Genomic DNA, 24,232 nt, shown 5'->3' with positions numbered 1-24,232 from the left:
GATGGCAAATGTAACCTCCTCACCTGCAATTCCACATCCAGGAATATACCCTACATGTATGCACAGAGATTTATAATATTGAAAAATTTCAATATATTACATTTGTATCCATTCATGTTACATAGAACTGTTTTTTAAAAATGAGATATATATATATATATATGTATGGAAAGATCTCAAACATATACTAAGTGGGGCAAAAAACAAGGCACAGAATCCTATTTATTTATTTATTTATTTAAGACAGGGTCTCACTCTTGTCACCCAGGCTGGAGTGCAGTGGCACAATCACAGCTCACCGCATCCTGCTGAGAATCCCATTTATTTAACATGGAAAGTATATAAATATTTAGATGTGGGCTGAGTGTGGTGGCTCATGCCTGTAATCCCAGCACTTTGGGAGGCCAAGGTGAGCAGATTGCTTGAGCCCAGGAGTTCGAGACCAGCCTGGGCAACATGGCAAAACCCCGTCACTACTAAAAATACAAAAATTAGCTGGGCGTGGTGGTGCATGCCAGTAGTCCCAGCTACTCAGGAGGCTGAGGTGGGAGAATCACCAGAGCCCAGGAAGTCAAGGCTGTGTGAGCTGTGATCACACCACTGTACTTTAGCCCGGGCCATGGGAGTGAGACCATCTAAAAAAAAAAAACTAGACAGACAGACATAGATATAGATATAAATATGTATTTGTAATTGTAAAGGAAGAGGTCTGGATATACATTAAAACATTAACCTTGATTACCTCTGGGGAGGAGAGTATCAGAAGAGGCTAAAGGAAATATATTCACTTTTGACATTTTAGAACTACTTCTGTACTGTTTTTTTCTGTACTGTTTTATCTCAAGCATATAATCATGGGCTGCTTGTATACTTTTTCTTTTTTTTTTTTTGAGACGGAGTCTCACTCTGTCACCTAGGCTGGAGTGCAGTGGCGCAATCGGCTCACTGCAAGCTCCACCTCCCAGGTTCACGCCATTCTCCTGCCTCAGCCTCCCAAGTAGCCAGGACTATAGGCACCCGCCACCATGCCCGGCTCATTTTTTCTATTTTTAGTAGAGACGGGGTTTCACCGTGTTAGCCAGGATGGTCTCGATCTCCTGACCTCGTGATCCACCTGCCTAGGCCTCCCAAAGTGCTAGGATTACAGGCATGAACCACCGCGCCTGGCCTTGTATACTTTTTTAAAAAGAAAATACCGGCCAGGTGCAGTGGCTCACGGCTGTAATCCCAGCACTTTGGGAGGCCGAGGCGGGCAGATCACAAGATCAGTAGTTCGATATCAGCCTGACCAATATGGTGAAACCCCGCCTCTACTAAAAATACAAAAATTAGCCAGGCGTGGTGGCACACGCCTGTAGTCCTGGCTACTCGGGAGGCTGAGGCAGGAGAATTGCTTGAACCTGGGAGACGGAGGTTGCAGTAAGCTGAGATCACGCCACTGCACTCCAGCCTGGCAACAGAGCAAGACTCTGTCTCAAAAAGAACAAAAAAAAAAAGAAAGAAAAAAGAAAATACCTTTGGATCTGTGTCTGGAAGGCAAACTCTATGCCAAAGTTGTCTTACTTCCTTTTAAAATTTAAAAGCAACCTCAAACTTAATCAAATTTTTTTTTTTTTTTTTTTTTTTTTTTTCTGACGGGTCTCACTCTGTCGCCCGCACTGGAGTGCGGTGGCGCAATCTTAGCTTACTGCAACCTCCACCTCCTGGGTTCAAGCGATTCTCCTGCCTCTTCATCCCAAGTAGCTGGGATTACAGGCATGTGCCACTATACCCAGCTCATTTTTGTATTTTTAGTAGAGACAGGGTTTCACCATGTTGGACAGGCTGGTCTCAATCTTCTGACCTTGTGATCCACCTGCCTTAGCCTCCCAAAGTGTTGGCCGCACTTGGCCTTTTTTTTTTTTTTAATTTTATTTTATTATTTATTTATTTATTTGAGACAGAGTCTCACTCTGTCACCCAGGCTGGAGTACAGTGGCACAATCTTGGCTCACAGCAACCTCCACCTCCCAGGTTTAAGCGATTCTCCTGCCTCAGCCTCCCGAGTAGCTGGGATTACAGGTGCCTGCCAGCACACCTAGCTAATTTTTGTATTTTTAGCAGAGACGGGGTTTCACCATGTTGGTCAGGCTTGCCTCGAACTCCTGACCTCAGGTGATCCACCTGCCTCAGCCTCCCAAAGTGCTGGGATTACAGGCGTGAACTACCACGCCTGGCTTTTTTTTTTTTTTTTTTAATTAAATACTGCCACATGAGTCAGAACTTGTACTCTCTCTGGGTGCTACCTATGAATTTTGGTTAAAAGGAATAGACGGGCTGGGCACAGTGGCTCATACCTGTAATACCAACACTTTGGGAGGCCAAGGTCAGAGGATCGCTTGAGGCCAGGAGTTCGAGGGGTGACAGAGTGAGACTGTAAGAAAGCCGGGGGGGGGGGGGGGGGGGGGGGGGGGGGGGGGAGGGGCGGTGCGGGGAAAGGAATGAAACAAGAGAAGAAGGAAATAAAGAAAGGAAAGGTAAAGGGAAGGAAATATATATAATTTTTTTTTTTTTTTTTTTTTTGAGACGGAGTCTCGCTCAGTCTCCCAGGCTGGAGTGCAGTGGTGCGATCTCGGCTCACTGCAAGCTCCACCTCCCAGGTTTACGCCATTCTCCTGCCTCAGCCTCCCGAGTAGTTGGGACTACAGGCACCCGCCACCTCGCCCGGCTAATTTTTTGTATTTTTAGTAGAGACGGAGTTTCACCGTGTTAGCCAGGATGGTCTCGATCTCCTGACCTCGTGATCTGCCCGCCTCGGCCTCCCAAAGTGCTGGGATTACAGGCTTGAGCCACCGCGCCCGGCCTATAATTTCATTTTTTTAAAGGGGTAGGAAAAATTAGGGGTGTAACCTCCAATCTGTCTTTCCACATCAAATTTTTTGAGGTGTGGGGAAAGGCTCTTGTAAAATGTCTTTTGAAAATTACATAGGCCGGGCGCGGTGGCTCACGCCTGTAATCCCAGCACTTTGGAAGGCCGAGGCGGGCGGATCACAAGGTCAGGAGATCGAGACCATGGTGAAACCCCGTCTCTACTAAAAACAGAAAAAAAATTAGACGGGCGCAGTGGCGGGCGCCTGTAGTCCCAGCTACTCGGGAGGCTGAGGCCGGAGAATGGCGTGAACCCGGGAGGCGGAGCTTGCAGTGAGCCGAGATTGCGCCACTGCACTCCAGCCTGGGCGACAGAGCGAGACTCCGTCTCAAAAAAAAAAAAAAAAAAAAAAAAAAAAGAAAATTACATATACTCACACTTTATTTGGGGGAAGAAGGAAAACAGAGGACTACAGCATTAAATAGTAATCCCGACACCAAAAGCAGAAGGGCCAGCCTTCCTTTCCCCCCAGCTCAGAGCTGACTCCCTCCAGCTGGCTGTTTTCCTCCCCGTAAGAGGTGTGACAGTGGCTGTTTTCCAGGGCAGTCCCAGAGTAGCCAGGCAGTTTGCCTTCAAATCAGGCCAGGCAGGTGGGGCCCAGAGCTGGTGTAACCAAGGTAAGCAAGACATCATCAGCTGGCATTTTTCTGCCAAGACTGAAAGTTCAGTCCTGCTTTCTGCTGCCTCCCTAGAGATGGCATGCATTGAATTAGCAAGTCATGGCTGGGATTGCAGGTATGCCTTGTGGTCTGGGACTAAGAACTAGTAATTTCTTTAGTACCAAGTGACTCCACTATCTGGATGAGGGCTGTTTTTTTTTAAAGATGGAGTCTTGCTCTGTTGCCAGGGTGGAGTGCAATGGCATGATCTTGGCTCACTGCAACCTCTGCCTCCCAGGTTCAAGTGATTCTCCAGCCTCAGCCTCCTGAATAGCTAGGATTACAGGTGTGCACTACCACACCTGGCTAATTTTATATTTTTAGTAGGGATGAGGTTTCACTACGTTGGCCAGGCTGATCTCAAACTCCTGACCTCACGTGATCCGCTTGCCTCAGCCTTCCAAAGTGCTGGGATTATAGGTGTGAGCTGCTGCGCCCAGCCAGAGGGCTGTTTTTAAAAAGCATTATTTATTATTTATATCCTACCTCTTTCCACAAGAGATTGCTGGCATATTCCAAAGTCACAGCATAAGATTGGTGAGTAAAAATTCATATAGCCTCATGGAGGGCAGTACCTTCAAATTTTTAAATGCATACATTGTTTGATCCAGTAATTCCTTAAAGGAATTCCCTAAAGAAACACCTGCACATATGCACAAAGATGTATGCATAAGCATGTTCACTGCAGCAGTTTGTACTGGCAAAAAATGGGCAGTATCTTAATGTTCATCTACAGGGGACTGGTAAAATCAATCACAATATAACCATAAGATACTGTACAGCCCTTGAGAGTGAGAAAAATCTCTATGTACTGACCCATCTATATGAACTAACTAAGACATATTAAGTAAAAAAAAGGCACTGAATGGTATGTATAGTATACTCCCACTTCTTTAAAAAGACTGTGTGTGTGTATATACGTATATATATATGTAAATATATTTAAAATAAAAGATACACACCAGACTGTCCTCTGTATTATCCTTTAGGGATTAGAGGGATAGGGAAGAAAATGATTTTTCAGGCCTGGTACGGTGGCTCACACCTCTGATCCCAGCACTCCGGGAGGCCGAGGTGGGCGGACCACTTGAGCCCAAGAGTTTGAGACCAGCCTGGGCAACATGGCAAAACCCTGTCTTTACCAAAAATATAAAAATTAGCTGGGTGTGGTGGCTATACACCTGTACTAGTTCCAGCTGCTCAGGAGGCTGAGGTGGGAGGATTGCTTGAGCCTGGGAGGTCAAGGCTGTAGTGAGCCAAGATCTTGCCACTGCACACCAGCCTGGGAGACAGAGCAAAACCCTGCCTCAAAAAAAAAAAAAAAAAAAAGAAAAGAAAATGATTTTTCACATTTTACACTCCACTTTTTAAAAAAATTTATTTCTGTATATATTTATAGATCTTTATATCACCAAGTCTTAAAAGTTACTTTTTCGGAGAAATAGTGAAACCGCCATGTAAACATAGATTCATCAGTTATCAATACTCAAAAGGTTCCTCTTTAAAACTAATACATCATGGCACTAAAAGCACAGATTTTGGGGTCAAACAGCATTGGGTTCCAGTCTTTGCTCTACCACTTACCAGCTATGTGACTCTGGCCAGGTCGTTTCTCTCCTGAGGCCTTTGTGTCTTCATTTACAAGTCAGGCTAGTCACAGGTCTTTCCTAGCATTGTTATGAAGAGGAGACACAAAATGGCACCAAAAAGCACTATGCTGGTGCCAGGAAGAGTGTCCCATGAATGGTCGCTATAGCAATATATACAAGTGGCCTCTTTCTCCAGGCCCCCTCTGTTGAGGGCAGGCACACAGGGCAGGCGCACGGGGCAGGGAGAAGCCCGTGGAGCCAGGTGGAAGAGTGTAGTGAGAAAGCAAGTGGAGTTATTTCATACTAATGTTAAGTGGTGAGGAACAAACAAAACTGAGACTCTTGGGCCAGAGCGCTGCAGCGAGATGCCTGTGGCCTTAGGTTGTTGGAGAGCAGAGGCAAGTGCGCTCCAGGACCTCCATGCTCCGCCTCCTTTCTGCCTTGACCCCTCACCACTGTGATAGCAATGAGCTTTCCAGTAAGTACTGGAAAAACTCATCTCTCTTCCTTTATGGGGGATGGGGGGTACTAAGTACGGAGAAAGGTCTCACCGGCTCCAGCCAACCGGGAGCCTGATTTCCTTAGTGAGATTAAGATCTGGACCCACAGAGTGGTCCAACCCAACCCCGGTACTTGGCCCAAGATCTTCTGTCAGACAATTTCCCTCCCTGCAACTCCCTAGAGCGGGAATTCTTCAGGTCTCTTCCCCATTTGGCAGCTCATGCAAAGCTACTTGAAATAGTAACAATGAAATCTGAATTAGGAAAGAACTCCAGTTATGGGGGCGCTCAGCCTAAGAAAGAGGCTCTGTGGGCCTCCTGGCTTGTTTGGGCCCTGAGAACAGACTCCATCAACACTGGCCTCACTCTTGGTGCTGTACACTGAATTCTGCCCTTCACGGGATAACCGACAGAAGTAGGCCAAACTCCTGTCCCTCCACCTCCACCCCTCCCCAGCCCTGCAAGCCAGCAGTCTCCATTCCCACTCGGAGAAATCCCACAAGTAGGCTCTGGAGCCATGCCACCCAGTACCATGAAGAAATGGATGGCAGCAGAGGGTAATGATTAAGAGCAGGAGTCCTGGTTTAAAACCCCAGCTCCACCTTTTGTTGGTTGTGCTACCTCGTGCAAGTCACTTCGTCTCTTAAAGGGGAATACCAACTGGTTTGCTGAAGATAAGAGACAACATCTGTAACAAATGCTGGGCATTGTGCCCAGCCCATTCCAAGAACTCAATAATGGACAGCTGTAATTATCTTCACAGCTTTAAAGAGCTTGGGCTTTGATGGCAGACAGACTGGACTTGAACCCAGGCTTGACCATTTACTAAATTAGTCTGGGGTATGTTACTGAACTTTTCTGAGCTTCAGTGTTTCTTTGTGTGTGTGTGAGAGAGGCTCTCTGTCACCCAGGCTGGAGTGCAGTGGCGAAATCTCAGCTCACTGCAGCACTGACCTCCTGGGCTCAAGTGATCCTCCCACCTCAGCCTCCTGAGTAGCTGGGACCACACGCATGCACCACCATGCTCAGCTAATTTTTGTATTTTTAGTAGAGACAGGGTTTCGCCATGTTGCCCAGGCTGGTCTTGAACTCCTGGGCTCAAGCAATCTGCCGTCCTCAGCCTCCCAAAGTGCTAGGATAACAGGCGTAAGCCACCACGCATGGCTTAACATTCCTCACCTGTAAAACGTGGCTTATAAATTATAGGAAAAAAAATCCCTCCTCCATTCTGCTCTTCCTAATGTGTAGTCAACAATGACAAAACACCAGAAAAGGAGCAAGCAGAGAAAAATCTCCTATGGCTTAGGTGAGCTAGCTTGTCCGTGGGTTATCACAGAGGCTAAGGGAATGGAGAGGAGAGGCAGCAGTGGGCCCAGTGTGCCTTCAGAGTGGGGCAGTCCGTGCCTAGTTGTTCCAATGAAAATGAAAACAATTTTTTTGTCCTTAAATGTGCGGCTAGTTGAAGTGACCAGGAAGGGTTTTACAGAATGATTCCCCTAAGCAAACATCCCAGAGAGAAGAAAAGCAAAAGACACACAGCTAAATGGACAACAGTTCCCAGCCTTGTCACAGGAGAACTCTTCGGAGCCAAGTGAACCCCTGGGTCTTCTTTTTCCCACCCCATCACTTCAACGCTTTGTAATCAAGTTCAAACTCAGTCCCAACACAGAGTGTCACTGCAAATTGTTTATTAAAACACAAAGCAATGGACAGTGAAAAACATCCTGATTTTGTACTTTTTGGTGGGAGTGGGGTGGGACATGGAAGGGGTAGGGTCAGATGGAGACAGCCCAGAAGGAAAGCCAGCTCTATCCACCCCTACAGCTTCCCCGGCCAACCAGGTTCAAAGTTCGTCAATTCTATCTCACTGTGCCGCCGTCAACACATGTTGTGGCTACTGACAAAGAGTTGGTTTGGCCTCCACAGAGAGAGGATGGGAAACTAGAAGAGAAGCTACAAGGGCTAAGAACTTGACGCTTTCTCTCCAGTACGTGATACAGAATAGAACAGCCAGGCCCAATGTGGAAGGGTGGGGTTGGTTTCCTGACAAGCCAGGTTAGGTCAGTAATGGTTGAAGAGGCTGCCCTGAGCTCAGAATGGGCAGCTGGTCCTAGCCTGGGAGAACTTCTTGGAAGGAAAAGGTAACATTCCTTAAGTTCAAGGAGAGAACCAATCCAGGGTCAAATTTCTTTTCATTCCCTGGATCACAACACACCAGGGAAGAGAGGAGTCAAGAATGTCTCTCCCTGCCAGTGCTCCCCTCCTACCTCCCAACTCGGCTCCCCCTTCCCAACAGTTGTCCTTTGAAAGGACGGAAAGCGCACTTCAGTTTGTTGTTGTTTTTCCTCATACTGAAATAAAGCACTGAAGCTCAAAATAGAGGTGAGAATGGAGTTCTGCTTTCCCCAGTGCTATGTGCCCCCATCTCACAAGACTGCCTGGATGCAAGAGGTGCCAAGGCCCTCTCTGCCAACTCAAACAGGCGCTACTGTTTCCCTGGCTGCCAGCACAATCCTGGCTCCTTGTGTTTATACTCCTGGGGGAACTCGTCCCAGGAGATCCATCCTGCTCTTTTCCTGCCAACCTAGCTAGTCCCCAAATCACCTGCTCTTATCAAGATAATCTGGCCCCCCATAGTGCGCTAGACAGAAGGCAGCTGGAAAGGACAGGCCAGACTGGAAGCAAGCCACACAGGTGCAAAGAAGAAACCCGCCCTCACTAGGCAGCGGATCCACTGGTACCAATCTAGTCTCATAACAAAATGAGGAAATCTAGCACTCTTGCCCCAGGAGAGGTTTAAATACAGAGAGTCATAGCTTGGACTGAAAGAGAAAACTTGCTCTGATCTTTCTAAATCTTGAACATTAAGGCTTCTTTGCAATTTTCTTAGAGTTCTTTGATCGTTAATTATATCTTTCCATCGAAGAGAAGCAGATTTCTTCTGAGATTTCTGAACGGCTCCTGGGTGTTTCTGGTTCTGCTTCAGTGTACTATCACTTTGCCTTGCCTCAGTCTCTCCTTCCTCCGGGGCCACAGAAGAAGGCCCAAAGCATACCCATCCTGCCCTTGGAGAAAAAAAAAAAGAAAGATTCGTCTCTCACTTTGGAAAGCTCACCTACTCTCCTAGGTCATTTTGGAGAGGCATGGAGGACAATATTCCATGTTGCCATTTGATGCCATTAAGGATCCTCAAGGCAAGAAGACACTTGAATTATGCCAGAGTAGGCCAGTAAAGGGGAGGGAAGGGACAGGGAAGCAGCCCCATGGCAGGGACTATAGGACCCCTGCCCAGACCTGAATCTAGAGGGAATGCCCCACCCTGGCTCAGAGCAGGAGAGGAAAAGGCACTGTGCTGACCGGGGCAGGTCCTTCCCCAACCCCCAGGGGGGGCAGAGAACCTGCTGATTCTTTCCCTGGGTTTCCCAAGGCGAGCCAATTTCTAGGGAAAGGGATGTTAGCACTAGGAAAAGGAAAATACTGCTGCTGTTTTCTGAAGCTCTCAGCTGAGATTTTAGAAACCATAGCCAGGCCTTTCCAGGAGAGGCTAGAGGCAGGATAAGAAGGAAAAGAAATTCCTTAAAACAGAAGCTTCTCCCAAGAGATAAGTCAAAACCACAGTTTAAAGCTGGACCAAACAGTTCCCAGGCACAGAAAGGGGGAGGTAAACCTAACTCAAACTTTGCCCTCTCACCAAAGCCTAAGTGTCCGCTAACGTGATCCCAGTAGCTCTTAGGCAGTGACAGCAAGAGAACACGAACACACTCTCAAACCAACAGGTGGCCCTGTAGGCAGGGCTAGTCTTCCTGGAAGTCTAACGCCATTGACACCTGAAGAAAACTATCTTCCCAGTGATAAGAACTCAGGGTGTCCACTGAGCAGCCTCTCCTCAACAATGGAGATTTTTCCGAAAAATGAATCTGGTTTAAGGGACACAAATCCCACCGAGTTTCTTGGCACGATGTTTCAGTAAGCATGAGACCCAAAAAAGCCCGATTAGAGACCGACTGGCCTCAAAGCTAGACTGCAGAACTCTCAGGCAGTCTCTGCAGCAGACATCCGCGTCGCCCTCCCAGAAACCCAGCTCAGGCCGCGCTTCTGGCAAAAGAAGTTGCACCCTGACTGTCCTAGCTTTCAGCCAGCTGGGCTCAGTGAGATCGAAAAACCTAGGACAGAGTGTAGATCCAGTAGAGGAGCCCGGGCCTCTCCTCCACGCACCCCTCACCACCTCCCATGCATTCCCTATGGTGCAGCCTCTCAGTCCTAGCACTAAGCTCAAAATGCAGATAGGGGAACAAACAGTGCAAAAAGCAAAAGGTGAACAACAGAGTAATTCTTGACACATACAGTACAAAAATAAAAATAATCCCACCCCTTTAACCTAAACTTCATGTACCTGTATCTTGGAGGAGCCACAAAACAAAAACAAAAACAAAAACACTTTCAAGTTCAGCATCATGAGCCAGCTGTGGCCAGCCCCAGGCAGCTCTTGTTAACTGGATAGGCTTGGCTCCAGGGGAGTCTACCCCAGCCCCCACCATACTTCTTCCTGTTTCCTCACTTCCCCTTTAGTTTTTGTTAGCCATAGAAAGATGTTCCTTCCTTTCGGACACAACCAGAGAGGAAAGCGCCCATCCCTAACCCTGAGCTCAGGGGAAAAGGGTGGGCTTGGAAACAGAGGCAGAAGCAAGGCTGCTTGGCTTACAGTACCATTAGGAAATGGCCCCAGGAGTCAGGGCTTCCTTCTGAGACGCTGAGTCACTAAAGGGATGTGTTGAGTTGGAAGGCGGGACCCCCTCCTTCCTCAGACAGACCCAGGCAAACTAACAAACAAGGCAAAATGGAGGCAGCCAGTCCTCCTCCTTCATCTTGACTAATCCAATGACAGTGGCTTTGGGGAATTTTGATGGGACAGGAACCAAAGCTACTGCCAGAAGCCTATTTAGTTAGGATGTCCACTGCCCCAGGCAGGTGGTCCCAAAGACCAAGGCTACAGTACCTTATCCTTTAGAAGCAGGGGAGCTATGTGAAGCACTATGGGAAGTGTACCTCTGACTGCAGCCTCAGGCCACAACCCTCCAGCTGCCTGACTCAACACCCCAGCACTGAGACCCAAGTCACAGCAAAAACAACAGGCTACAATTCTCAAATGACTAAATGCTGGCCTGGAGTAATCATTAAAGAGCCAAAACCCAGGACATGAGCCCAAGAGCTACCTATTTTGTCACATAAGGAACAGTTCAAATATATAGAGCTCTTAAAAAACATATCTAATAAAGCAAACTCAAAATTAAACACATTCTAGAAAAATGGGCCTGGCCTGAGATCCTATATTGACTGCTCCAGCCCAAGCTGAAGCTAATCCTGCTGTCTCCCATCCACAAAATTCCTTTTAGCTTGGCTGGGTCCTCCTTCATTGTTGCCCTAACTGGGAAATGGATGACGGTGACCAGAAAGGAGGGGACTAGGGAAGCTTCATTTCCTACAGAAATTTTTTCAGGGAATTTAAGACCAACACTTAGATGCTAAGATTAGCTTCAGAGCTGCCAAGGCTCTGGCTGACTGGAATTCTTTCAGTCCCATCACACCAAGAACCTGACTGCTACTTGGACAGGGAAATGAAAGGATAGGGGAGGGAGGGGCATACTATTAAGATCAATAAGAAGCGTCACTGGGTCTATATAGCTAATTAGTCTAGTTCCTTGAAGTAGCTCTAGGCATAAACCAAAACTGGCTGAACTGTGACACACAAGAACATGGGAATAAATGAACATCAGATACCAGACACTCTGAACAGTGGTCAGTCAATTAGTAGGGCTCAAGTCTCTGAGGTTGCTCTTAAGCTATGCTAACATAAGCCTTTTCTAATCCAAAGACCAGAAGAGACTTTTAAGGTCAAGTGTTCTGTTGCTGCAGGCTGGAAAGCATCCCTGCCCCCTGGCAGCAAGACCCTACAAAGGGGCCAGTAAAGAACTGCTGGGTCAGGTCCTCCTGGCTGCTGGCTCAGAGATCCAGGGAGGGAGGTACCAACAAGGTGAGGTGGGAAAGGAGAAGACATTCAAGCAGAGAACCCCAAATCCCCGTGTCTCCTTCCCTTCTTGGGTATAACTTAGTGGGATGGTTGAGGGGGAGAAGAAATTTCAAATGAGCCAGATTAAGGAAACAAACAAACAAACAAACAAACTGAGAAGAAATCAAGTCCCCAACAGGCACTGAAATCAAAATGATTTGTTGTGGTAACAAGTCAGAGGCGATCTGAGGATCCAACATAACCTAATCGTCTTGGATGCCGGACAGTCTATAACTGGCACATGCCAGGGAGACAAGCAATGACAAAGCTCAACACTAAAGGTGGGACCATCACTGGATTAATCCAGAAAGGCTTCCAGATAAGGAAGCATTTTCTTTCTTTTTTTTTTTTTAATCTCCCTACTTTTCCACCCCTTCACACACATTCTTTCGATCCCAGGACATCTGAAGTCTTATCTAGACATAACTTCAGAACATACCTAACTCCCAGTGCTGGTCATCTCAGGTAATAAGATGGCATTTCCCTGCTGTTAATTTCTAACCTAAAAAAAGGAACAGTGACTCCTCTGAGTTCAGAGTCCTTTCCACTAGGTGTACAAACGAGGATCCTTGAGCAGGAAGGATCCAGTTTATCCTAAGTATCCTCAAGAGGAAAGAGACGGCTGGGAGCCAGCCACAAAGAGAGGACGAGGACCTAAGCAGGTCTGGGACCAGGTGGTGAATGAGGGCTGCTCTCTACTCGCTCTGCCTCTTTTTGTCTCCTTTAATTGGTGTTTTTTTTTTGTCTTTGTTTCTTTTTCATTAATCATTGTGAAAAATATAGAAACCAAAACCAATATGGCTGGTTTCTTTCCCACACCCCTCCACCCTGTTCAGGATGGTCATTTGTTCTCACAACCGGCAGAGGCAGAAGAGGGTTGGAATGAAGACTCCGAAGGCCACCAGGATGGGAAACATGAGGCTGCTGTTGTCCGAGGCATAGGGGTTGGGTGTGCGGGGGCCTGACTGCACCCGGTTCTTATTGGTCTGTTTTTTGAGATTAGACCCTTCATCATATTCTTCTTCTTCTTCTTCCTCTTCTTTCTTCTCCAATCCTGGATGAGGCTGAAGCTTTGGTACATCTAACACAAGGAAGAAAACACTGTTAAGACCCATAGCATGTAAGTAAGAGAGACCCTTAAAAGCAGCAAATAAGCCACAATAAAGAGATTCCTGTGAGTGAGCCCAGGTCCAGAGAAAAGACCAGAAGTAGCAGAAATAGCCTCTGGTCTACAGAACAGTAGAGTCCTGCAAAAGCCTGAGATTTAACTAGGAAGTAGAAAAAGCCCTGCTCATAGGGAGGCTCACTGTCTCACCTTCTGTTGTAGAAAAAGCCCTGCTCATAGGGAGGCGCACTCTCTCACCTTCTGCTCTACTTTGACAGAGCCCCAAGATGACCAGACTGGACAGGGACAATGACCCGATGCCTAAACTTTAACCTCTCCAAATCCCGCCTCCTCCCACAAGCCCACATTCCCTTTTGATTCACACAACAATTGAAGAAAAGCTGACCCAGAGAGTTCTGGGTTCCCAGCACACACTGTCCCTCTGTCCTGCCTCCTCCTCAGGGACTTGAACACAGGTCTGTTTGGTGGTAAGACATCCATCCTCCTAGATGTCATAATATCAGCATTTGGAGGACATCAAGACAATAGGATGAAATCCTAAGTGCATTCAAGATAAGTTGGGAAAAGGTACAGAAGTGGAGTGGGGGAGAAATGTCACAAAGACGCAGCTTTCTCTGCAAAAATCAGCCTGAGATGCTGGCAGCCAGGAGAATCTAAACCCTGAGAAAGAGATACACTCTAAGACTTGATCCCAAGGATAAGGAGACATAAATAAAGGAAGTTTTGTCCCAGTGCAGTCCAGCAATGCTGGAATCTTTCCGAGCATACCAAAACCCTACAGGACTCCTCCTTTTACCTTTTTTTCCCCTAGGAAAGAGATGTCAAACAAACAAAATAAGGACAAGTTTTAGATGATCCCAAATGACTACAAAGGTCAAGGTACACCAATAGGTACCATTATTAATCCCAATTTATCGGGAAATTAGAAACATCCATCCAAGACAAACATCCAATTAAATGGCAGCAACAAGATATATGTAGACCTGACTCCAAAGCTTGCGGCTAGTACCATGTTATACTTCATCCTCATGCAACTGACTCTGAATCCTCTACAGTTTTTTTTTTGTTTTTTTTTTTGAGACGGAGTCTCGCTTCATCGCCCAGGCTGGAGTGCAGTGGCGCGATCTCGGCTCACTGCAAGCTCCGCCGCCCGGGTTCACGCCATTCTCCTGCCTCAGCCTCCCGAGTAACTGGGACTACAGGCGCCGCTACCTCGCCCGGCTAGTTTTTTGTATTTTTTAGTAGAGACGGGGTTTCACCGGGTTAGCCAGGATGGTCTCGATTTCCTGACCTCGTGATCCGCCCGTCTCGGCCTCCCAAAGTGCTGGGATTACAGGCTTGAGCCACCGCGCCCGGCCAATCCCCTACAATTTAGCTTTAAGTGTTTCCAAAATAGTGATCAGCTCAATTACCTCCCAAGGGTTTCCTCAACCATATCCTTCCACCCAAGTCAAAAAAGCAGGTCAAAACACAACTTACCATCCACCGTCCCAGCCATGATGTAGAGTGCACAGACTTTGGGATTGTCATAGTACCCCTAGAAAAAGGGAAACAGTAGTCAACCCCACACAGCAGCAAACAACTTCCCCTGTACCCACTCTCTTCAGCAATGGGCAGAATAGGGGAATTACCTTGACAAACTCAATGTAGAGCTTCCCTGTGAAGGTGGACACCTCCCCCTGGACACTCAGCTTCCCCTTTCTGATGCTCATAGGTATAATTTCATCGTGAGCTGTGCTATGCCCAACACGATCAAAGATATCCAAGTCCTTCACCACGACATGGCCATTCAATCGTACATCAAATACCTTCCAGGATAAGAAAAGGAAACAATGTTAAAACCATCAGCTTTACATCCTTTCAAGCAGTTGGGCATCATGCACCTTTTTGGGCTTCAAGTTCAAAAATAATTTAAGAAATGATGGGTCTGGATATCCAGGGTGGCTAGCATCCTTAACCCGGGTCAAATCAAAGCCATATTCCTTCGCTGCCCAGGAGGTCTTATACTGGCTTTAAGGAACAAAGAATACAAACAAAAAGCTTAGCATAGGAAGAAGGAAATTCACAGGAAGGGACAGAGGAAAAATAAGGCTAAAAGCAAGAAGGTGCAGCAAACCATGGAGGGAAGTAGCCAGGAGGGCCTTAACAGGATCCGTTAGTTACCAAAACAAGGATTCTGGCTTTGCTTTCTGTCACTAACCCCCAAGGCAAGTGCAGCCTTGTGGACTATGGAACGTGCTTCTCTAGAGCTCATCTGTTCTTCCTTTCTGGAGAGGCTCTCACACTCTCTATCCCCATAATAGTGGATTGTCCAAGAGCAGCAATGTCCCACTGGTCAAGCAGCAGCCTGACTAGGCCTCACCTTTTGCTGGGACTGTGCAAAGTAGACCTCGGCAAATTTCAAGACTAGCACGTAGTCCCCCTCCTCTTTGATGGGCACTTCGTAGCCAAAGGTCTCCTCATTGTACCGCTCAGTTTGATACAGGATCTGGTCCTCAGGGTTGGAACGCAGGATTGGCAGTTTCATGCCATAGTCTGAGGCTGAGGACAAAAGACAAAGAGAAAGCACATCAGAGGCAAGACACAAAAGAAGAGCAAAGACCTCAGAACAGCCAGAGGCATTTCCAGGGCAATGCTAATAACCCTCTCCATATAAAGGGCCACCCACTCTGCACCTGGCTCCAAACAGAGCTCCAACAAAGGCAGGAATCATACAGCCATTACTATGGAAGAGCAAAATGAAAGAAACTAAACACGAATCAGGCCAACAGCCCCTATAAACCTCAGAGCAGAACTTTCTAAAAGCACATTAAAATGACTTTTTCTCCCTGACTCTATGGAGAACAAGTCTAACTCATTATCAGAAGAAAGTGCTGTGTTGCAGCTGCCTGGTTCCCCAAGAGGGAGGGCTTCAGAGAAACCTAAAACAAAGGGGATGGCCAGGAACTCCATACAAGATGATCAAGTTCAAAGAATGTTTTCTCTCATTCAGAAAAGCCCAGAGTCTAAAACAAACAGGATATCTGCTTCGGAAAGTCATTCTTCATTGTCCTTACTAATAAAATTCCAGCTTTAGTTGTTGCATTTTTTTTTTATAATTTTCATTCAAAAAGTTCCAAAGCTGGTAAAAACAGGCATACAAAAGAAAGGTGTGATGCTAATATCCTTACTTCCCACAGACTCACAAAACTCTTCCTCACCTACTCACTTGAACATTCACTTAGATAAACCAACAGTAGAGAAAAAAGTTACTACTGCACCTCCAGTGCCTAGCACGGGACCTGGCACACAGTCACCACTCATACAGTTTGCTGAATGAACAAATGACAATGAAGGAGGTGCCTGCAAAGCAGTGAAGCCATGCCATTCTGTCCACAAGGCCAGAGCATCCTGCAGGGAAAGACAATCGGCCTAAGATGTCCAAGTCCTAGGGGAGTCACCTTTCACATTTCACAAGCTGACAAGGAATGAGAGAGGGTACAAGTAAAAAGTTACTTACCTCGGGTCAGTATCAGAAGAGTAGAAAACCTCTCTTGCCCCCGGCCCTCTCCCAGCCTTGGTATAAGACAGTTGTATATGTGTTTTCTTCTTCCTCTCGCACAACAAACTAAACTCCTGACCTCAGGTGATCCACCCTCATCAGCCTCCCAAAGTGCTAGGATTACAGGCATGAGCCACCGCGCCAGGCCAAATCTTTTTTGTGCAAATATAAGATATCACATTTCAGTCTCAGAGATAAATAGTTCTGCTTCCTCCAGAGAGTAGCCTGACTCCTTTATCCTATAAACACAGCAAGGCTTTCCAGTGCTCCATAAATATACTTTCCCAACTACAGATGTAGCAGTCATGTAGTCTCTCCTCCCGCATGAAATTAAGATTTCAAGACTGCCTTCCAATCTCACATGGTGACCATGAAGACATCTGGCAACTCGATCCTTTGGGAGACGGCCAGGGGCTGTCATCCCCAGAGCTTTATCTTCTGAATCACCAACAAGGGAGAGGACATGGCAAAAGGTAAAAGATGAACAAAAAGACCCAGTGGCTGAGGTCAAGACCTCAAAAAAATAAACATAACTGTTAACGGTTCCTGTAAGTGACATTAGCCACGAGATCAGATGGACCGATGAGACAATGGAACAGGAAACTCATTGCACTTTGTCTTCAGACTTTTTTCTTCCTATTTCTCCTCAAGAAATCAAAGAAAAGTAACTGAGCAATGCATACAAAGGATGTACTGCTAACATGCTCCCCCTCCTTTCCAGCCTTGGAAAACCACTGCCCTGGGATACAAACCTATGAAGACTGAAAGACTGCTATTTCTCTTCCAACTGAGCTCTAAGAATTTCCTTCTTCCATGAGGACCGTGATCCTTACACATCTGGAACATTAACTACATTTGATTTATAGATACACAGAAAATTGTGTGCATGTGCAGAGAGTTGTTTGTTTGTTTGTTTTTTGAGACGGAGTTTCGCTCTTGTTGCCCAGGCTGGAGTGCAATGGTACAATCTCGGCTCACTGCAACCTCCACCTCCCAGGTTCAAGGGATTCTCCTGCCTCAGCCTCCCAAGTAGCTAGAATTACAGGTGCACACCACCACGCCTGGCTAATTTTTTGGTTTTTTTTTTTTTTTTTTGAGACAGAGTCTGGCTCTGCCGCCCAGGCTGGAGTGCAATGGCCGGATCTCAGCTCACTGCAAGCTCCGCCTCCCGGGTTCACGCCATTCTCCTGCCTCAGCCTCCCGAGTAGCTGGGACTACAGGCGCCCGCCACCTCACCCGGCTAATGTTTTGTATTTTTAGTAGAGACGGGGTTTCACCGTGTTAGCCAGGATGGTCTCGATCTCCTGACCTCGTGATCCACCCGTCTCGGCCTCCCAAAGTGCTGGGATTACAGGCTTGAGCCACCGCGCCCGGCCTTGTATTTTTAATACAAATGGGGTTTCGCTATGTTAGCTAAGCTGGTCTTGAACTCCTGACCTCAGGTGATCCACCCGCGTCGGTCTCCCAAAGTGCTAGGATTACAGGCATAAGCCACCACGCCAGGCCGAATCTTTTTTTTTTCTCTTGCCAAGTGGAAAAAGTGAGAAACTGACAGTAATGTAATCTGTGGCAGTCTCAGTCCCACAGTGAAGAAAACTCAACCATGTGAATAAAAATTACTTAACAACCTTGGAATTACCTTTAAAATATTTCCCTTTAAAGCCCAAGTGGCTTTCCCAAGAGATCTGCCACATGCAAAGTTGAATTTGCCCGAGTCCCAAGAGATGCAGCAGCAAATAAGGATTTTTCTTCCCTCCTTAGCCTTTATGCATTCACAGCGAAACAGATTTCTCTAAAATACAATGAAGTGGACAGTCTGCATACTGTTGCAATTGGCATAATATAACTCAGTTAACCAAAAAGGAAGGGGGCCAAACGGCCTTCATTATGTCTGCTCTTTCTTAGTTTTAGACAATGTAGTAACTAGACTCCTTGGAGAATTCAGCACAGGGTTCAGGAAAAGACAGACACAAAGGGTCGCTGAACAAGTTTTTTCTCTAGGTCTGTTTTCTCACCTATAAAATGGGGACACCACCTATCCCACAGCATTGTGGTAAGGATAAAACAATCCGTATAAAGAGCTCAATATAATGCCTCACACAGAGAGAGACACAGAAACACGGGTATGCTAGCCAGGCAAGAATATGCACGTGATAAGCACTAAATAAATGTCTCCACTCAAGGGAGTTTAGGGAATGGATCAAAAGAAAAGGAAGTAATAAAACTAACTGGAAAACTGCAACTGGGAACCACAAGAGCGGGAAAGCCAGAATGAGCAGAAGCCCGTCCTCCATAACACAGCTGTAGAGCTCCCCTTGGGGCTCTAGCGTCACTCCCCACCCCACCCTCAGATCTCCTGGTCACTAGACTGTTCTTCTGGATCACTTCTTTCTCAAGTGAGGCCAGTACCTAAAGAATTGTTCTGAATGGGCTGAGACAGGGAACCCATGGATTCAGGGACCTAAATTTTCTCCCTGTGAACTTCCACTACTTGGAGGGCCTGCAGATGAAGACTGCCTGTTAGGTGACAGTAGAGGTAGAGAATTCTAAACAAATCCCATGGCTTTGAGCAAATCAGAGGCAGCAGTGACTCCTCTCTCATCCCATCTTTCAAGCTCTTATCTCCCCAAAGCCAAATCCTTCCCCGGCTGAAAGGAAGGCAGCCCAGGAAAGGGTCTTCCTTACAGTTACAGCATTAGCAACCTGATAGGCTCTGGTACCCAGCCAGCTTTTTCCCCCTCTGGAGCCATGCTCTGCCCTATTTTTAATTCCATGTAAAAGGTCATCAAGGAAAAAAAAAAGTGACAGAGACACTTTAACCTACTCTGGACAGGAGAGTTTACAGCCTTATCAGAGATGTCTAAAGCATGAGAGTTTTTTGTTTTTTTTTTTTTTTTTTTGAGAAGGAAAACAAGGCTCAGAGACGCAAAGCAAGTTTCTTAAGGCCGAGCAACTTTAGCAGGCATCTTTCTATGAAGAGGAAATAGCCTTCCCTAAATTCAAGCAAAATTCTATGCCCTCAGGTCAAATAACCAGGTCTTTTCCTAGTCAGAGTGAAGAGGAACTCAGAATGACCAAGTTACAAATCTGGAACATGGTCAGGCGCGATGGTTCACGCCTGTAATCCCAGCACTTTGGGAGGCCAAGGTGGAAAGATCATTTGAGGACAGGGGTTCAAGACCAGCCTGGGCAGCATAGAGAGACCCCTGTGTCTACAATAAAAAACAAAATAAAAAATTTTAAGTAAATAAATGAAACCCCTGGAATGTGCCTGATACCAAAACCCCAATGTGAACGCTTCTAAACCACCACTTTCTGTAGTGGTGCTCCCATCTGTGGAAGCACACAGGCTGAAAAAGCCTTTCCCAGGCTGTAAGCACTAGTTATCCTCAAGGCAAAAATGAAATTCAATAAATATTTTGAACTGCTTTTGAAAGCATAAGCCACTACGTGCCCTGGGCCACACACAATTACAAGAATGTTGAACTACAAAGAAACTATACAGAAACAGCAAGTTCAAAAGAAAACCAAACCCTTATCTGGACTAACTTAGTAACAAATACCTGAATTCATTCAACATAAAATCAACTTTTCTCAGCATGCTGGAAACAATATCACAGGCAGGTGGGAAAAGAAATAAGGCATACAGTTCCTACTGCAATCAGTGTAAATAGCTGCACGAGGCAAGGGTCTCCAAATACCTGGCACACCCTTATCCAAGCAGGCCCAGAAGAAAGGCAGCGTGAACAGCTGGACTTTCCTTGGTGCGATTGACTCCTTAGTATAGAGAGAGCTGCCTCCTGAGAGTGCAAGCTTATGCACATCTCAGCCCTGATCTAAAGCCAGCAAAATGCCTTTCTCAGGAACCTGGTAAGTGCAATGTTGCAACAAGCTGGTCCAAACTGCAGCTGACAAGCGCCACCTCCCATTCCCCATCTATGCCTTAATACTGCTCCAATTTTTACCCAGATTGGTAGAATGGAGAGGGGAACCTTAGCAGGGAACCTTCATTTATACAATTCCCCAAAGGCCAGTGTCCAAAATAGGACTCCAGTACACACGAGCTTTGGTAGGTCTCATGTAATTTTACCTGCTACAATAAACTCCTCCCAAGGAACTGCAACCATGAGCCAATAACCCAAGGACAGAGATCTTGGCTGACTGCTGACCAGGCCAAAGAAACACACACACACACACACCACCTGCATTAGCAAATTAAAACCAGAATTTCTGAGTAAGGGCAGTATCTGGGAACTAAACCTGTGTGGTCTTACTCAGCTTTATCCTCTGCACAACAGACCAAATAGGACGATGTAACCAATGTAAGGCCTGGTATCTGCTAAGTGAAAAGAAACCATCCGCTCAGTGCACTCACCACAGCTATCTCAAGAGACAAAGTCCACAAACAGTCTAGTTTCCTCAAGGGCTCCTTCCTCCCTGCCCACGCTGGTGAAGAAAGAGGAAGGGTCTAGGATAGAGATAGTAATAACCTCCTGCTATAAAGTCTGGCTTTGGCTGCTGTTACCGCTGCTAAAGACTGGAGCCCTGAGTCAGCTGAACCCAGGCTACTGTGATCTACATGCCAGGGCTCAACAAATTCCAAGACAAACATAGAACTTCAGAAAACAGCCCTGTGTCCCAAGACCCTCACATATGTGAAAGGCAATAAACTCCTTAATGTAACAAATTTCAGAACACTGCCATCGACTTGGGAAGAACTAACTCCTTTAGTAAAAGCAAGAGCCAAATCTGGGCATCGCAGAAAAAGAGGGAGAGAAAGTGAAGAGTGAGTCTGTCTCCTGGTTGTCAGCAGGTGGCATACTGCCAATCTGGCTGCCTCTGAACCTGGTATACAGCGTCAATCTCCTTCCAACACACGAAGCAAAGAACTTCCTTCTGAAACCTGTTTTCCAATCCCTCCAACAGAAGAAACAAAGATTATAAAGCAGATCTTCCAAAACAGTGGTCTCGGGGCAACCTACATCACAAGCCCCTGGTGCAGAAACCTGGGTCCCAGCAAAAAAGCTCAATCTACTATAATCGATTTCGAGTGGGGACTAGGAATCTGCATTTTTAAGCAGCTGCCCTGGCAATTCTGACACACACTAACTTTGGGAAGGGAGCAGCTCTGTTAAAAACCACTGTTGCCCAACAAATCACAATCATTTTCCCCCTAAGCTGGAATTAGAACTCTCAGGCTCACCTAGGGGAGGTTGTAAGCATTCTCTGAGAGGCCATTCGGATTCTTACACTGGTTGACCCAGTTCACCCACAGCCACCAGCCTCACGTGCAGGATGGCTTCGATAGAACCACCCTCTGGGGGCGGCCTGCAGATTCTACTTTTAAGCACACATATTCTTCGCTCGAAAAGAGGGCGGGGGAGCAGGCTACAATCAAACTTTCCTGGCCCATCCTCTTCGAAGATTCCTTCCTATTCTGGCTAAGAATCAAGCCCCGCTCCTGCAGAAGGGGCAAGGAAAGCGGCCGATTCCTGGGTCGACAAGAATCTCCCAAGAACTGTCTCGCCAGGAGAAGCAGGGGCACCCATGACCTACAACCCGCGAGGCCTGGAGGTGGCAAAAGGCCGCCTTCGTCATTTCTCTCCCAGCTTGGATGGGAGTGAGGGGTTGAGAAAACGCAGGATGAGAAATCCAAATATAACTAACTTCTCACCAACTCTCTGCCTGTATGACTCTAGGTACCCTGGAGCCAGTGCCAGGCCCTGAGCTCAGAGCGGGGCCCCGAGGAAGCTGCAGAGAGAAACTTCGCTCCAGAGACGCGGCCCCAGGGTCGAAAGGGGCTCGGGGCCCGTAGCCCCCGGCCGGCTGCGCCCAGCACAGCAGGCCCCGGATCCCGCGGCTCGGCAGGGGGACTCTCACCTCGGCCCACCCGGCCTTCCAAAGGGTCCTTGCGGAAGTGGATCCCGTGCACGTCCACATGCGCCTCTCCGCCCGCGTTGACCGCCCAAATGACGCTCTCCGGCAGCCCGGCCCCCGCCGCGCCAGCCACGCCGGCCACGCCGAGCCCCGGTCCCTGGATCGCCGGTAGCAGCAACAGCAGCAGTCGCAAGAGCGCCACAGCGGTTCCCTCAACCGTCCAGGCTCCCAGCATGGCGGCCACCACCAGGGGGGCAGCCCCCGCCGACCCTCGTCCTCGGCCGGCTGCCAGGCCACCCCGGACTCAGAAAAACAGCGCCACGAACCGCTCCGCCTGAGTCGCCGGGGACATGTCGCTTTCAGGCCTCCTTCTTCTCAGCCACGGGTACCGCCTCCCACCTCAGGGACAACCTACCCCGCCGCCCGCCCCCGGCCACGACCCTGCAGCCAATCAGCGCCAGGCCCTCATTAATTACCCACCACCCCGCCGGGAAGCGCCCGTTCATTGGATGTCAGGCGCGGGAAAGGGCGTGGCTTCTCCCAGGCGCCGGCCCAGCAGTCGGGCACGAGATGGAGCGCGCGCAGAGGGAGTGAGTTCGGTTGAAGCGGCGGTTCGATGCGGAAGTGGCGGGTGCAGCGCCCAGGCGGCCCCGGAATCCCACAGCTGAATGGGAAAGGTGGCCTGGGGAGGAAGGTTTAGGGTAGGGCGCACTGACACGTCGCCAGCACTTCCGGTGCTCCCGCTCTTGAGACCAAATAGGCTCTGGAGGGGGCGTGGCCGACTTTCCCGCCCCCTCTTTTCTCAGGGAGAAGCGTGAGCATAAATTCTAGTAGGAGAAGCAATGGACACTCTCCAGACCTAAGAGACTCAGTCCTTTTCCCCGCGTGAGGGAGACGACCCATGCTTTCCCAGAGAGGCCGCGGACACAGTTCTCCAGGGAACGAGTCCCACGAGGATAAGGCCCCGCCCCCTCCCCTTAGCGGGCTCGGGGCGGGTGGTAGCGTCCAGACGGCCGTCCAATGAGAAGGCTCCAACGCAGCGGAAACGCGTGGCTTTGTGAGCGTGGGGGCGCCAGGCTGCCCGCGTCTCCATGGCGACAGCCTCTGGCCGGCCTCCGTGGCGTAGGGGCGGGACCGGGGCGCCCTAGGCGCTGGCTGGAGTGGCTGCCGGCGGTGCGCAGACTGGAGGCCGGGACCGTCCCGCACAGACACGGCCCGCGCTACCTCCCTGCACCTTCACAGTTCACCTGGAGCTCTCCCACACTGGCGATCCCTGCGCTTCGGTCGCTGTTCAAATTCCCATTTTTCCGATGGGGAAACTGAGGCCCAGAAAGAGACTGAATGTTGCCAAAGGGTCGCATCGCAAGTGTAGGGCAGAGTCAAGACAAAAATAAATAAATAAATACTGGTCGATTTAGAAATTCTCCCTAAAAGGAAAAAAATGTATCAAGTCCCTACTACTAGGGTGTCAGATTTGGCAGATAAAGTATGAGAAGCCCAGTTATATTTGAATTTCAGATAAGCAAATGGGACCCACTTATACTAAAATAAATGCACTGTTTATTAAAATTCAAACTTAACTGGACTTCTTGTATTTTATCTGACAATCCTACCTGCTACTTAGGCAACGAGCTTTGTGCTACATGAACAAAAAACACACCTGGGGTCCCGCATGAGAATCAGACTTTGCACAACCCGTAATGAAATTGTTTAGTTAGAACGGTGATAAGTGCTATACAGGAACAAAACAGGGTGCCAAAATACGGACTATCAGTGGTGGATCTAAATGCACCCAAATTCCTTTCCCCGGCCCCAAATTCAGACCCCACGGGGGTAACTTTTGGAAGTGTTCCCTCCCGGTCTCACTTTCCCCCCTATTTTGCAAGCATCTGGCCTTACTTCCTCCCATAGACATGTTTCCTGTCAAAGGTGTTTCTTTTTTTTTTTTTTTTTTTTTTTTCCTTC

General features: G+C 47.8%; 3 protein-coding genes across 4 annotated transcripts in view; 2 read left to right on the top strand and 1 right to left on the bottom strand.

Annotated features, from left to right (window-relative positions):
• SRSF9 (serine and arginine rich splicing factor 9) overlaps positions 1 to 24,232 on the top strand; it is a 298,394-nt gene that overhangs the window by 37,849 nt on the left and 236,313 nt on the right. The gene's annotated exons all lie outside the window — the stretch shown is intronic.
• The window catches only part of POP5 (POP5 homolog, ribonuclease P/MRP subunit), a 250,079-nt gene that overhangs the window by 116,850 nt on the left and 108,997 nt on the right, over positions 1 to 24,232 (top strand). The window lies entirely within an intron of this gene.
• MLEC (malectin) lies at positions 7,328 to 22,650 on the bottom strand. 2 transcript variants are annotated; one of them, XM_050748138.1, is made up of 5 exons: positions 22,271 to 22,650; positions 15,212 to 15,390; positions 14,481 to 14,657; positions 14,329 to 14,386; positions 7,328 to 12,804 (listed from the first exon to the last, which is right to left on the bottom strand). In XM_050748138.1, exons 1-5 carry the CDS (start codon positions 22,500 to 22,502, stop codon positions 12,575 to 12,577), a joined length of 876 nt encoding a protein of 291 aa, XP_050604095.1. In that variant the 5' UTR covers positions 22,503 to 22,650; the 3' UTR covers positions 7,328 to 12,574. The 2 variants fall into 2 exon arrangements, with proteins under 2 accessions (XP_050604095.1, XP_050604096.1); XM_050748139.1 differs by lacking the exons at positions 14,329 to 14,386; positions 14,481 to 14,657.

This window comes from Macaca thibetana, chromosome 11 (genome assembly GCF_024542745.1).
Source record: "Macaca thibetana thibetana isolate TM-01 chromosome 11, ASM2454274v1, whole genome shotgun sequence".
Taxonomy (NCBI): domain Eukaryota; kingdom Metazoa; phylum Chordata; class Mammalia; order Primates; family Cercopithecidae; genus Macaca; species Macaca thibetana.
The sequence above is the reverse complement of the archived record's forward strand: the minus strand, read 5'-3'. Positions and strand labels throughout refer to the sequence as shown.

Bases quoted from the DNA above. Each gene is read 5' to 3' on its own strand.
- MLEC (XM_050748138.1), bottom strand. From the start codon at position 22,502: ATGCTGGGAGCCTGGACGGTTGAGGGAACCGCTGTGGCGCTCTTGCGA. The intron at 14,658-15,211 runs GTGAGGCCTAGT...TTATCCTGGAAG, and splicing joins TTGCACAGTCCCAGCAAAAG to GTATTTGATGTACGATTGAA. The intron at 14,387-14,480 runs GTAATTCCCCTA...CCCTTTTTCTAG, and splicing joins TCTACATTGAGTTTGTCAAG to GGGTACTATGACAATCCCAA.